We start from the raw sequence: 16,292 nt of genomic DNA on the forward strand, positions 1-16,292 counted from the left end.
AAAACTAAAATCTTGCCAAAAATGAATCCTATGTTTTTAAGAGTTACTGAAAAGTCTAGAATTATAAAGTGTGATGTTGGTCAGGTGAATGAGGTAAGTGTTCAGAAGTTTTTTCTTATTAGAAAAAACATGGAGTTCCCATGAACATTCTGAGCTAACTGTAAATTTAGGTCAAATTACAACAAATAATCAGCAACAGTTACAAGTGCGTCTCATAATTATTAAGTTGAATAATTGCAGATCGGTCCTGGGCGTGATGGAAAATCCCAAGAACAAGTGCTTCTGAGATGAGACCAAACCTACAAAACGTGGTCTTGGGACCAAGCACTACAACAAAGTCTTTGATTTTTTTTAAAAAAAAATCTGTAATTCAGGGTAAATGAGTGGTGCTTTGAGAAAATGAGGCATTGTTCTGACATTTTACTGCAAAATTTTAATAATTGTATTATACAAGTAACTAGTGTTTACTGGTATATCAGTGAATATACAATCTGCTTCAATAATAGGTAATAAAGTTGGTAATCTTAAACATGTTAGTGAGGATTTTGTACAGAAAATAGGGATATTTCTATAGTTTGGATTCCAGGTGCAAATTGAAAGGTGTTCAAGTGCCTGTGACCCTGCTCTCGGGCTGGATTTGGCCCCAGGGCCTTATGTTTGACACATGCATTAGTTTATAGCGTTCTGTGTTTAAAAGCCATTATATGATCAAAAATTTGTTTTATTTCACAAAACAGAAAATGTACATTTATAGAATCTTACCGTTTCTAGATTTTGAACATAATGTGCTGTTCGACAAATAATTTCTTGTTTGATTACAACCACATATGGCTCTAGGGCCTCCATTTGAGTACCTATGTAACATACAGTATTAAACCTGGTGTAAAATAGGACATTTTCTCTTGTGCTATGAGCTTTTTGCCACCAAAAGTTGGAGAGGCTTTACAGCAGATATGAACAAGTGGCCCAACGTACAAAATTACATAGATATTGAAAATTACTCCCAAAACACAGAAAATAAGAGTAAGAAGGTCCTGGGTTGGATGCTTTCTGTGTGTTGTTTGCATGTTCTCCCCATGGGTTTCCTCCAGGTACTCCAACTTCCTCCCACAATCCAAGAGATTGGAGTCTGTAAATTGCCTGTGTGTAGCTCTGTGATGGAGATAGGCACCAGCAGACCCCTGTGACCCCGGAAAAAAGGAGCACGCGAGTGAGAAAAGGACTGGATGGATGTGTCCAAAAGCATCCAAAATTTGCCATGTGTCATATATAGCTTTAATGACATTTACCACAAAAGGAGCTTCTTTGAATATGTCCCCTTATACGGGCATTTAATATTTTTTTTAGTATCTTGGAAATAAATTCTTAATTTTTCCATGCACCTCCTGCATTATGCTTACGTACCCCTGGTTGGGAAACACTGCAGTAGAGCAATGAAAGCAGAGCAGCAGGTGAACAGGTGTATGTCTCTTTAAGAACTGTTCCTCCCACAGCTCCCAGTGTGTCCGCGCCCCCTGCAGCAACAGCAGCCACAGCGTCCAGTTTCACGTCAACAATGTGCGTCTCTGTTGTTTTCAGAGGAAAACATTGCCAGCTTTCAGCGTCTCTCATTAACGTGTACCGGGTTTAGTCCGTGTTGTTCCGTCCGCCCGACCTGCTCCTGACTGCCTGACACGGTACGGACACCTTTCTCTGTTATGCTAGGAGGAAGCTAGCTTTAGCTTAGGCCTCAGACCCACTGACCAGGGCTCGGGTTCTGATTCTGAGATCTTTCTTCTATTGTTAAAACCCACGTTGTCCACTCTCCCTCCACCCCAACTACAATTTTAAGCTTTTGACTCTATTTGGTTTTGTGAGGAGGTAGTAGCTACTTTAGCTAACTCCCTGTGTCAGCTTCCGCAAACGCTGAAGCTTTATAAAGGGGTGCCAGTTTAGTGCACGCGGGCTTCACTAAAAGGGGGGAACATCAGGACACATGTGCGACTTGTAGAAATGAAGCGATGTTGCACAAAACCTCACAGATACACACAATAGACGAAACAGTCGAAACGTTATGACCTCATTTCTACAGATGAGGATGTACCAAAACATCCCTGGAGGTGTGATGTAGTGTCTGCTAAAAATAAATAAATAAAACTCATGTCAGCAACAGGTCCTGGCTTTAACTCCTCCTAAATATATTTTATATATATGGTCGTGACTGACTGGTTAATGTAGCACATCCATCAAATGCTGGGTTAGATTAATATCTTTGTCATTTTGGGTTCAACGCAACATTTGTGATAGTGTTGTTGAAAGAAGTTACCTCGTGGTTTTGGGGGTCCTCCATCAACCCCTAAAATAAATAAAAAAATAAAAGAAGTTGTGAACGAATAAATGAAGATTCTGCATTTATGAATTCACACTATTATGGGTTACATTGTCATAATTCATATATTTTGAATAAATAAACAAAATGAGATTTCATGCCTCAGGGGGATTACCTGAATAAATACAATTATTAAAAACTATTGTCACATTTAATCACAGAAGTAGTAGTAAATCCACATGGTGTATTAATTAGGGTGTCCCGATCCGATATTGATATCGGATATCGGTCCGATATCAACCAGAAAATGAATATCGGATTTTATCGAACTGCATCTCTGATATCATAACCGATATAATAACTTATTTTTTATTCAATTGTAGAATACTGTAGATATTATGTTGGAGGTTAAAATGTATGTGACCAATTGGTTAATAATAATAAATGGGTCAGTTTTTCTCATATTTACTGTTTCTAACATTCCACACTACAAAATAAGTAATAAAAGTATGTATGATTCGTGCTGTTATCGTATTGGATCTATATCGGTATCGGCCAATATGCAAGGCCGCAATATCGGTATCGGCTCGGAAGTGAAAAAGTTGTATCGGGACATGCCTAGTAACAATTAAACCAGAAAACTGTTTCTGTATAACATTTTTCTCTTAAAAAAATAAAATAAAAATGACTGCCACTTCCTACTTCATATACTCTTTAATTTTTCTTTAAAATTAACTGAAAGCCCATCAATAGATTTGTAAATGTTCCTGAACCACGTTGGATTTATAACAAAGTTCTACCTAAAGCATAACCTTTTTCCAGGGATTACCGTTTCAATAAGGCATATTATTACATTAGTATATATTAAGCTTTTTTCAATGTTTTTGATTTGTCCAACTGCTGGAGACTTGCTTTAAAAATCAGATAAAGATATAGTGTAGGCCACATAGGTTGATAAATCGTAGATCATTTGTTAAAAATAAGATGCAAAATGTTGAAATTACTGCTCGAAAGTTTGTTTTCATTTCCACTGTAAACACCCAGATTTGTTGACATTTTGGGAAAAGTTTTGTGCATTGCATTGTGGGATGTGGAGCCCCGTAAACGAATGCATAGAAGTGTTTTTACTTCACACTTTGCCAGACAAGGAGGACAGGGATTTGCTTGACTCTATTTTTGTTCTAGTTTGTTTCCAATAATTTCCGGGACATCACCTGCAAGATCTTTCCATGTAAACCCCATAAATAAACATCCACCATTGTTTAGACACAACTTCCAGTCTGTGAAAACATCAGAGATGTGTTGGGAAGTCACTTTGGCAGAGTTTTTTTTTTTTTTTTTTTGGGAGGTGGCAAAGACAAGAAATCACATTAAGAATGAAGAAAAAACACTTCTCGGCATTTATCTACTGGACTCCAGATCCCATAATGCAATGCTTGAAACAATGTCAACAAACAGTGTTTAAAGTGGAGATCAAAACACATGTTGAAGTGGCAATTTCTACCTTTTACATCTTTTTTCCCCCCCAGCAAATGATCTTCAATTTATTGATCAATGAGGCCTACACTATGACTATAATCTGAATAAAAAAAGTCTTTAGCAGCTTTAAATTACATTTTTAGTCTAGAGATTAAATAGAGATCAGATTAGCTCCAAGAAAACTAAATCAGTAAAGTCATAGTACAAAAACATTTAAACAATGGCAGATACATGTTTTTTTTTGTTTTTAATGCTTTATTGCAATAATTAATAAACACAAACATGCATTATCACAGACAACTGTCATCGAAAGTACACTGCATTTAATATATATATATATATATATATATATATATATATATATATATATATTTTTTTTTTAAAAAAGTCAAGCAACAAAAAAACAAATAAAAGAATACAAAATGACAAAAAAAAGAGGGAAAGCAAAAGTGTAAAAGAAATATTTAAAAGGAAATGTGGGATAAATAAATTGGGTAAGTGTCTTTTTGTCACACATCTTTTGATGAAATGATGTAATTGTGTATTCTACTTAGATGTAGACCTACTTGGAAGTATTTTAGATTTTTCTTAACTATACTTTTGTAAGGTTTCATCTTATCTATTGTTTTTTCCTGTTGCTGTGGCTTCCTTCCCAGAACACAGAACAAGTTAGTTCACATGACTAGTTCAGGGTCTGCTTTGCCAGATATTATATGTAATTATAATTTTAGTTATGCCTGTGTGTCAGTGGTCAAAGTACTCGACCACATCTTGCGTTTAAAGCTTTTGTATTTCCCGTACTTTATTAACAGGCAACAACCTCAGCCCCACACGCTGCAGACAGAGGTGAGCTGTGGGTGTTTCTGCGATGGCTGGTGGAAGGAGAGGAGCGAATCGCAGCACCTACTGTCGTCCTCCCCTGAGCAGCGAGCCTGGCTCCGTCACCAACGGCAGTCACACCACCAGCTCCCCGGTCACGGGGGTGCGTTCCCGCGCAAGGTAAGCCGGACTCGCTATTGCACACGGCCCACGGTGAACCCAACGCATGTCTTTGCCTCGTGCATCATGACGCTCTGCCCGCAGGAACGGAACAGGAACGTGCATGTCCAGCCCGCCGCTCGCCGCCCAGACCGTCATCCCCCTAAAGCACTGCAAGATTCCTGAACTGTCGATGGATAGAAACGTGCTCTTCGAGCTCCATCTTTTCTTCTGCCACCTGATCGCCCTCTTTGTTCACTATGTCAACATCTACAAGACCGTGTGGTGGTATCCTCCCTCACACCCTCCTTCACACACGTCACTGGTGAGTAGGGCTGGGATCAGGATCATAATAACGCTCACTATGTTGTGTCGGGGTGTCCCGATCCGATATTAATATTGGTCCAATATCAGCCAGAAAACGAATATCAGATTTTATTGGACTGCATTTAAAATCTCTGATATATATTATATTATATTTATTCAATTGTAGAATACTGTAAATGTTATGTTGAAAGTTAAAATGTATGTAACCAATTGGTTAATAATAAATGGGTCAGTTTTTCTCATACCTACTGTTGCTGACAATTGTTCACTGAGTAACATCACTTGATGAAGCCTTTTCTAACATTCCACACTACAAAATAAGTAATAAAAGTATGTTATTCGTGCCGATCGAGCCAAATCCGGCCCTTTAAAGCATACACTTTGGCCTGCCGGAGAAAGTAAAAAATGACAGAGAAAACATGAATCATTGTGTAAATGAAACTCAACAATATTTGCAGGTGCTCACAGTTTTTACCAGTGCTTTTATCGCATGATTGCAGTCATTTTTAATGTTAAACTGGTGAAAAAACTCAAAATTTCCTATAAAACTATCACTTTTTCTGAAATTAAGAAATAATAATTCCCTTAATTAAATCAAAATTGGTCACAAATGAAAGAAACTTTAAAGTGAATATCCTGTGGGGACTGACATCTATCACTTATTGCTTGGATATTGTCAGTTTCTTACATATTTAATATTTTTTGTATACGTAGAAGTGTAAACTAGGACATAATAATGTTGAAATTACATGTTTTCCCGCATAAGATCAAACTGCTCTGTATTTGACCCCTGAACTAAAATGAGTTTGACTCCCCCGATACAGGCAGTGTCTTTAACAGCTGATGACATCCTCGAATAAAGTTTGTTTTTCTATTTGCAGAACTTTCATCTCATTGATTACAACATGCTGGTGTTTACAGTCATTATTCTGGCACGGAGGTTGATTGCAGCCATCGTTAAAGAGGTAAGATGACACATTTGATCCTTTTTTTTTCTTTTAAAGATGAATTTCTTATTTTATAAATGTGTTTTTAAGTCACAAAATTATCAATTTGAAACCGTTTGGATTTGTCAAGTAAACGTCTTTGACTTCTCAATTTGATTTTCCTCCCAAGGCGTCTCAGAGCGGGAAACTCTCCTTTCCTCACTCCATCTTTCTAGTGATGGCACGGTTTGCTGTGTTGACGTTGACTGGCTGGAGTCTGTGCCGTTCGCTCATTTATCTCTTCAGAACTTACTCAGTGCTCAGTCTGCTCTTCCTCTGCTACCCGTAAGTGTCCCTCACTGTGATGATGGCTCTAAGTCAGGGGTGTCAAATTCATTGGAGTTCAGGGGCCAAATATGGACCAGTTTCACCTTAAGTCGGCCATAGATTTTATTTTTTTTTTGGGGTGGGGAGGGGGGGAGGCACATTGTGCCCTAGTTTTTAATCAGTTCAAGCCACTTCAAAAAATTCTTGATTTTGTTACCAATTTGTGTGTAATTAAGAGGGATTTTGTGGAAAAATGTTCTTTCCAGAATTTGCTATTAAAAACTGACTGCATTCATGTGATATAAACAAAGGAAAAATGCAATTGTGGAGTTGCTGAATTTGAGATATCTACAACTAGATTATTTGGAAATTTACACAATAATTCATGTTTTCTCTGTCGGCCGAATTGGATGCTCTAAATGGCCGGATTTGGCCCCCGAGCCTTGAGTTTGAGACACGTGCTCTAAGTGCAAACACTGGTGTCTTAGATTGGGTTAAAGTGGTAAATCTTTACAAAGCTTAAATGTTATTCAGAGTATAATAAAGAGAACAGGGTGTTAACAATTTGTTGGTTATGTTTGGTATTTATGGGAATATTATACTTAAAGAGGCAGTTTGATTTTCTTTGGTTTTCATCCATTTTTTATTGTTGTTTTATTACCTTACTTCTCATTGCCTTTGGCAGGAAGTTTAGTCGATAGATGTAATATATAGCTGATGTCTTCACCCACAGTTTTGGGATGTATATCCCATTTTTCCGGCTGAGCTGCGACTTCCGTAGAGTGGGTCCGTTCTCCCCGATCGCCAGCATCGGCTCTAAAGAGGTGGGCAGTGTTGGGAGGGGCAGGGACTACCTGACGGTGCTGAAGGAGACGTGGAAGCAGCACACCAGCCAGCTGTACGGAGTCCAGGCCATGCCTACCCACGCCTGCTGCCTCTCTCCTGACCTCATCCGTAAGGAGGTGGAATACCTGAAGATGGACTTTAACTGGAGGATGAAGGAGGTGCTGGTCAGCTCCATGCTCAGTGCTTACTACGTAGCATTTGTACCTGTGTGGTTCGTCAAGGTGAGATTCATCATTCTGCTGTGAAACAATTCAATTAAAAATAATTGGGAAATTTTCCTAGTTCCTTTTCAGGCTATTTTTGGGACAAAATACTATTACTCAATAAAATACTACATTTTCTCGTAATTTATTGAAACAGGATTATTTTATCCTGTAAAGGCCATTTTATCACAGTTGGGGGTGTAGGAGATTCCGCTGTTCCACAAATGCAAAATCATATGATTTATTGGAGAGGGTACTTGGGAACCACTTGTTTAATGTTTTGTTTTTTTTTAAACACCACAAATTGAGTTGATTTGCCTTTGAAGTTTAAACAACTCTCATTGAAAAGCAAAAAAAATAACCCTGTAAGTGACCATGTTTAGTTATTATTTGTAGACACTCTTGGATAGAGTTGGGCAATGCAATGAATCTAACGATACGATTCATAATTAGCATGTCATGATACGATATATCCTGATACTAAACAATATATATCGCGATAAGTACAGTACAAAATGGTACGAAATACAATTTATTTCATTTTTTCAAACTGTCAAATTACATTTCTCAAAAAAGTTTAACTTTTACTTGTACAACAGATTCTGATTCTGACCAGGTTCAGAGGTGGCAGCCATCTGCTTTGACTGGTTGGGGTTAGTGAACAGAATATGATAGAAGGATAGTCCATCCGAGTGTTCCAGACTAGTTGAGCTGCAAACCACCGATGAGGAACCGCCAGCTCCTGCATCAGGACACCTGAAACAGAAAAGAGAACCCTCGGAGGGCGAGGAGAAGGCACAGACTGCTGGACAAACATGATATACTATGATACACTTGTTCCTAGTGGTTAGGTTAATATTAATATTAAACGTCTTGTGGCTTCCGCCATGCTCTGAAATACTACCACTAGAGACAAGGTTTCATCTTGTACTGGGGGCACTTAGTGACATCTTTATGAAAATAAAGTGCAACAAACTTCCAGGCTGAAATGTATTAAGGAATGACGTAGTGTAACAAGGTCTTATGTTAGCTAAATCAAATGTTTTTTTTTTGTTTTTGTTAAAAAACATGATTAAAAATATTGATTTGGGCATTTTTTTTTTAGATTGATACGATAATCGCTTGTTGAAATTGCCAAATCGGAATTACTCTGAGAATCAGATGCTTTGTTTGTATACTTTGCAAAATCCAACCCAACTTTATATCTTCTATTTCCAGATTAACAACAAAAGTCTCCTGAGGGTAATACTCACTAAATAATTACATTAGCATACTGGGAGTGTTCTCTGACAAATGCTTTGATTTATTAGCATGAGCGTCTTTGACGTTTACAGATAGGTCATACCATGTGGTTTAAAAGTCAGTTATAAAGAGACAAACTGGAGCTTTGCTGAGCATTTAATGCTGACCTAATTGTTGCCTGAACACCTGAGATTTAAAACATGTCAGATTTATTGTCCTCCGTTTTCTTCCAAAGTGAATTGGTTTTTATTTTGATGACTCATCATCAACTAAGCTGAGCATGAATGGGCACAAATCCAAAAGCAGCATCTGAATTCCATATGTGGATACATCTTTTGTATCTTCAGTAACAAATACCTCCGTCATTGTTGTTCCTTTCCTCCATCCAATACGACATTTTTGACCACATATGTCAAACTCAAGGCCCGAGTGCCAAGTTTGGCCCACCAGATTTTTTTGTCCGGCCCGCTTAAAGATTATGTTCAAAGTAAAAATGACAGTAAAATGAGAATTTTTGTAAGTTGAAGATAAAATATTATTTACATTAATTTAAAATTACAATTATTTTTAAAAACCTGGAGAATTCTTGCAAATTATCCCACAGAATTCTGGCAAATTACATTACAAATTTCCAAGAAAATTTGTTGCAAAGTCAAGGAATTTTCATCAATTGCTTAACAATCAGGATTTTGTTTGAATTTGTGGTTTTTCCTTCACAAAAACATGGATTTTTCTGCTCCAGCCCACTTGAGGTCAAACTGATGTGACCCACTTTGAGTTTGACACTCTTTACAAACTGTCTCGTACTTTGATATAAAGGACCATTTTTTAAATGTAGCAAAAATAATAATAGCTAGTTCGACCAGGGCAAAAATCAATTCATGTATTTTATTGTATAGATGTGACCATCACCAGCCCTCCCTAAGGAAGGGTAAGAAACACTTTATCAAAGGGACAATATAAAAAGAGAGAGAGGGCAGTGTTATACCTAGGTGATTGGGGGAAGGAAACAGGGAAGAGGGAGTCAGGGTAGGATAATGGAAGAGGCGACTTTTAAGGTGAGAGTGAAATAGGAGTAACCAATATTTTTCATTATGCAAAATTATCAAATATTTCACCAGGCCTGAGGCCCAAACTAGCAAACAATTGCAAACTGGAATAATAATAATAAATAAAAGCAAAACAATATAATAACTAATAACTAATTACACATGTTATTACTATTATATTACATGTTAAGTATACACATATGAAGTACATTGATCATTCTTTTGAATATTTATTTGAGGAAAGGTCATTACTGAAGACTTTTCATTAAAAAATGTGCAATTTTTAAATGAAAGCAAGACCAAAATGTACCATGTTTTACACATTGATGATGATTTCTGTATCGTTACTTGTTTTCTCTTACTTTTACTCCCTGTGTTTGAGATGAATTATTTCCTATCATTTTAGTTATTGATTGAAGTCATCTGCTGTTCCTGTTTCACTGGTGAAAAGGTTTTTTCCAGAGCATTTATGGCGGTTTAAACTGGTTGTTTTTGGTCCTTCAGAGCACGCAGTATGTGGACAAGCGTTGGTCCTGTGAGCTCTTCATCCTGGTGTCCGTCAGTACTTCAGTCATCCTCATGAGGCACCTGTTACCGCCTCGTTACTGCGACCTGCTTCATAAAGCGGCAGCTCACCTGGGCTGTTGGCACAAAGTGGACCCCTCCCTCTGCTCCAACGTCCTCCAGCACATGTAGGTGTTGCCGCTCAGGCTGCTCTGACCACATTCACAGTCTTGTTGGGTTCCTCTCACTCAAACTTCTCACTTATTTTTGCACAGATGGACAGAGGAGTACATGTGGCCACAGGGAGTGCTGGTGAAACACAATAAGAATGTCTATAAGGCAATGGGCCACTATAATGTGGCAGTTCCTTCAGATGTGTCGCACTATCGCTTCTATGTAAGTATAAAACAACACAATGGAAAGAGTTGTTCATATTAACAGGGGGAGGTCACATGCAGCCCTTGGTTTAACGTAAACACACATAACGGCTCCAAAAACAAACAAAACAGCAAAAATTCATAAAATCACTTAATGGAACTTGCAAAATTACAAAAAAATACACAAAGGACAACAAAAATACACAATTTTACTCCAAAAAGTTGTGCATTAATGATATTTATAATGATCGTAATTTTATTTTTTATTTTCTTTAAACTGGTAGAATGTACATAACTTGCACTGTATATGGTCTGTTACAAACATCTGTTTTTCCAAATCAGTGTGTTTATTTGCTGTCCTAATAAGGTAATAAATTAAATAAAATTTAAAAAAAAACCCACATACATGCACAACAAAACATACACAAAAATAACTGAAAGATGAACAAAACTGAATCCAAAATGCAAAATTACAACAGAAATGCACAAAATGACTCATAATTTAAAGAACAACAAAAATACACAGAAAGAAAAAAAATAAATATTGAAAGCAGTAAGTCAAAAATAAGCCAAATGACTTCAGAAATGCACAAAATGATCAAAAATATGCATGTAAGAATTAAATAACAAAAAACTCAAAATGAGAGAAATAACATGACAACTAAAATACAAAAATATACAGTATGAACAAGCCGACTAAACCTTTTATTTTTCTTTGTATTAATCTTCAGATTGGTCATCTATCTATAAAAGCAAAATAGATCTGTGTGTGTGTGTGTGTGTGTGTGTGTGTGTGTGTGTGTGTGTGTGTGTGTGTGTGTGTGTGTGCGTGTGTGTGTGTGTGTGTGTGTGTGTGTGTGTGTGTGTGTGTGTGTGTGTGTGTGTGTGTGCGCGCGCGCGCGCGCGCGTGCGTGCGTATGTGGCAAATACAGTTCCTTGCAAAAGTATTCGACCCCCTTGAACTTTTCAACCTTTTGCCACATTTCAGGCTTCAAACATAAAGATATAAAACTGTAATTTGTTGTGAAGAATCAACAACAAGTGGGACACAATCATGAAGTGAAACGAAATTTATTGGATATTTCAAACATTTTTAACAAATAAAAAACTGAAAAATTGGGCGTGCAAAATTATTCAGCCCCCTCAAGTTAATACTTTGTAGCGCCACCTTTTGCTGCGATAACTGCTCTAAGTCGCTGGGGTATGTCTATCAGTTTTGCACATTGAGAGACTGGAATATTTGCCCATTCCTCCTCGCAAAACAGCTCGAGCTCAGTGACGTTGGATGGACAGCGTTTCTGAACAGCAGTTTTCAGTTGTTTCCACAGATTCTCGATTGGATTCAGGTCTGGACTTTGACTTGGCCATTCTAACACCTGGACATGTTTATTTGTGAACCACTCCATTGTAGATTTTGCTTTATGTTTTGGATCATTGTCTTGTTGGAAGACAAATCTCCGTCCCAGTCTCAGGTCTTTTGCAAACTCCATCAGATTTTCTTCCAGAATGGTCCTGTATTTGGCTCCATCCATCTTCCCTGTCCCTGCTGAAGAAAAGCAGGCCAAAACCATGATGTTGCCACCACCATGTTTGACAGTGGGGATGGTGTGTCCAGGGTGATGAGCTGTGTTGCATTTACGCCAAACATAACGTTTTGCATTGTTGCCAAAAAGTTCGATTTTGGTTTCGTCCGACCAGAGCACCTTCTTCCACATGTTTGGTGTGTCTCCCAGGTGGCTTGTGGCAAACTTTAAACAACACTTTTTATGGATATCTTTAAGAAATGGCTTTCTTCTTGCCACTCTTCCATAAAGGCCAGAGTTGTGCAGTATACGACTGATTGTTGTCCTGTGGACAGAGTCTCCCACCTCAGCTGTACATTTCTGCAGTTCATCCAGAGTGATCATGGGCCTCTTGGCAGCATCTCTGATCAGTTTTCTCCTTGTATGAGCTGAAAGTTTAGAGGGACGGCCGGGTCTTTGTAGATTTGCAGTGGTCTGATACTCCTTCCATTTCAATATTATAGCTTGCACAGTGCTCCTTGGGATGTTTAAAGCTAGGGAAATCATTTTGTATCCAAATCCGGCTTTAAACTTCTCCACAACAGTATCTCGGACCTGCCTGGTGTGTTCCTTGGTCTTCATGATGCTCTCTGCGCTTTAAACTGACATCTGAGACTATCACAGAGCAGGTGCATTTATACGGAGACTTGATTACACACAGGTGGATTCTTTTTATCATCATTAGTCATTTAGGTCAACATTGGATCATTCAGAGATCCTCAAGGAACTTTTGGAGAGAGTTTGCTGCACTGAAAGTAAAGGGGGCTGAATAATTTTGCACGCCCAAGTTTTGATTTTTTATTTGTTAAAAATGTTTGAAATATCCAATAAATTTCGTTTCACTTCATGATTGTGTCCCACTTGTTGTTGATTCTTCACAGAAAATTACAGTTTTATATCTTTATGTTTGAAGGCTGAAATGTGGCAAAAGGTTCAAGGGGGCCGAATACTTTCGCAAGGCACTGTATCTCCCCGACCTGGTATGAGTTCGACCAGAAACTTAGTCAACGGGTTCCAAATACCCCAAGTGTGTGCATCTTTTATTTTGGAGTAATTTGGTGTAGCTAAACTTTCAAAACGTTAATTTCAAGATTACAGCCCTCTCGGTAATGAGCGCGGCAATGAGCGCGCTACTTCCGGTTCCGGGTTCATGACGTCATTTGGCTTTTATTCTAAATGCTGAGATTATATTCTCATATTGTGGCCCTCGGAATACACATTCACTTTTTTAGATTAGATTAGATTATACTTTATTTTATTCCACAGTGGGGAAATTCACACGTTACAGCATCCAAAGATAAAGAGCAAGCAAACAACAAAGCTAAATACAAATACAGAAAGGAAAATTTAAGGGAGGGAAAAATGTATATATGTATAAAATAAATAATAAATATTGGTCAAGATAACAGTACAGAAAAAATGTAAATAATAATAAGTGGCGTTTTGCAATGTTTTGGCCCCCAAAGCTGCCCTGTCCGATATAGATGCTACCCTGGTTCACCTGATTGTAAATAATAGCTCATTATCAGGTTTTCTATAGAGCTGCATGAAGACACCATCATTAGATCCAGGTGTGTTGGAGCAGGAAAACATCTTAAACAAGCAGGACAGAAGCTCTCCAGGACCAGACTGCTTTAACGTGTGTTCACTGGCTTTTATGATGTCTCCTCGTTACTCACGGCACCATATCTTTTCTTTTCTCCTCAGTTCTTCTTCAACAAGCCTTTACGAATACTGAACATACTCATTATTCTGGAAGGTGCCATGATATTCTACCAGCTTTACTCATTAATGTGCTCTGAAAAGTGGCATCAGACGATATCGCTGGCCCTCATTCTCTTCAGCAACTACTACGCCTTCTTCAAGCTGCTGAGAGACAGGATAGTCCTTGGAAAAGCGTACTCGTACTCCAACAGCTCATCAGACCAGAAAGTCAGCTAGGTGCTTTCTCATTGGTTCTGTAGTGAAGAAGACATGCCCAAGAGTTTGGTATTTTTTTTTTTCTACGAACTGTTTTTTTTTTTTTGTTGATTGTCATTTAAAAGAATAAATATTTTTGTATCTCACTAAGGTTTTTTTTTTGTGTGTTTTAATCAATTAAATATATCTGAATGACTCTGAACTATATCAATGGTTTCTACATTAAAACACATGAAATCCTTGGTCCCCGCTTTTTCTGCTGGCCTGGCTGCATCTTCGGGCCTGGGGCAGCGCTTGGGTTTATAGTAGCAGTTCTTGCACATACATTCGTCTACGATGCACTGGCATGCGGGATAAAACTCGTACTGGGCTTAAAGGGTCCATGTTACCCCAAATCAACTTTTCTGTACTTTAAACATCATAAAAGTGCTATTTAGGCTTCATACAGATGTCCAAAGTGGTTTTTTTTTCATTGATTCCCTCAATCGTTAGTTAGAGGGTGATTTGCTCCTTTCTTACTGCAGGGTGAGCCCAAACACCTCGCTCCAATTTGATGACACGTTCCCACTTTGATGACGAATTTGACGCAGCACTGAGCTGGAGAAGCCGCGCCTCCAGGAAGCTCTCTGCCGCGATTGACATGTAAACAGACACACCCACTAAGGTGAGCGTTCCAGCGTCCTTCACGCAGTGCTATGTATGTATTTTCTACAGTGTATGAATGTACCGGTGAAAGCCCCGCCCCCACGCTATGTCTTGTGTTTATAAAGCAGCATGAGTTCGGCTACGGAGTGGGTGGGAGGAGGGCGGGCCCTACGTCACCGTGCGGGGAGGAGGAAGTCAGTGTCTCGTCTATAGACACACCCACTCATGAATATGCATAAGTAGGATGCAAATCAGCCTGTGTGTGTAGAGTTGCTCAGAAAGTGACTTTTCAGAGGCTAAAACTCTAGAAAACGGGATAGTTTGGGAAAATAAACCTGAAATACTATGTTTTAGAACAAATGGAGATAAACAGCATGACATGGGACCTTTAACCTTAGACTCATTGATCCCAAATACCTGTTTTAGGTATTACCACTCACTCCTTCCCTTTGTCCACAGCCACCACCATTATACCTAAGCTTCACACCTGTCACCAGACTGGCTTGATTACACAACACAATAAGCACAACTTCAAATCTCACTATCAACTCTTCCCCACCCTTTCCATTTCCTACCTTGACCCTTGACTCTCTCCTCCCTGTTCCCTTCCCCCTCTCCGAGGTGTAACACTGCCCTCTCTTTTTATATCCACCTTCAATAAAGTATTTTCCTTCTCTTCCATAGGGAGGGATGGTAATGGTCACAGTTATGCAGTTATCACAATAACAAAACTTGCATTGCTGTCTTTAAAAGATTGCACATGTTGTAGTGTTGACCTTTGACAGCATGTGCAGACAAAACAAAAACATAAAACACATAAAATCTATATTTTTCACACTTTACTAAAACATGTAGTCTCCCTTACTGGATACATTAGAAACTTGTGAATGTACAGTCATAGAACTGTTTATGATTATTACAATTACATTTTGACACACAATCCTGGATGTATTTAAAAGTGTTAGAAGATAGGATTTTTAAATAACAGCAAAAGTGAATGATTCTCATCACACAGGCCTTGTGAATAAATGTTAATTTATAGGGTTTAAAATGTTATGTTGAAAATCGAATATAGTTTTTATTTTCACGTCAACACAATGAATGGTGCATCTTCATTATTTTTTACGTTATTAAGGGTGGTTTGCGCGCACTAAATGTGTTTTTCTTGTTTAAAATAAATTGAAAATCTTTTCAGGGAACTTAAGACTGTTTAAGTTTAACCTTAAGACTTTCTAGACCTAGATCAGCATTTCGTTCTTTAAATGGAGCTGAATGCTTTATACTATAGTAAACCCCAGGATTTATACACCTGTTTACATTTAGAAGTGTGGAAACTAGGGTACAATAATATAAATGGTGATTTAAATATCACTTTTTTTTTTTTCAATGAAAATAAAACCAGGATGTGGCTTAATTTAGATCAAACTGGGTTCTATGTGAACTAAAATGTATTTATGATCAGGGATGGACAACTTTAATAACAGTGGGAGCCACAAAAAAAGTGATTCTCTTATCCGAGGGCCACAATATCAGAATATCATCTCATCATTTAGAATAATTATAATCTGAAGATTACTACAGGGATCACGGTTATAGTCA

General features: G+C 38.0%; 1 protein-coding gene across 1 annotated transcript; it reads left to right on the forward strand.

Annotated features, from left to right (window-relative positions):
* The first annotated feature begins 1,486 nt into the window (after positions 1 to 1,486).
* On the forward strand, positions 1,487 to 14,133 carry tmem39b (transmembrane protein 39B). Its single transcript, XM_028438230.1, has 9 exons — positions 1,487 to 1,676; positions 4,600 to 4,786; positions 4,871 to 5,090; positions 5,974 to 6,057; positions 6,209 to 6,363; positions 7,079 to 7,412; positions 10,190 to 10,377; positions 10,465 to 10,585; positions 13,836 to 14,133. The coding sequence occupies exons 2-9, from the start codon at positions 4,656 to 4,658 to the stop codon at positions 14,067 to 14,069; spliced, it is 1,467 nt and encodes a 488-aa protein (XP_028294031.1). The 5' UTR covers positions 1,487 to 1,676; positions 4,600 to 4,655; the 3' UTR covers positions 14,070 to 14,133.
* Positions 14,134 to 16,292: the final 2,159 nt, after the last annotated feature.

Source organism: Gouania willdenowi, chromosome 22 (assembly GCF_900634775.1).
Source record: "Gouania willdenowi chromosome 22, fGouWil2.1, whole genome shotgun sequence".
In the NCBI taxonomy this organism is placed as follows: Eukaryota; Metazoa; Chordata; class Actinopteri; order Blenniiformes; family Gobiesocidae; genus Gouania; species Gouania willdenowi.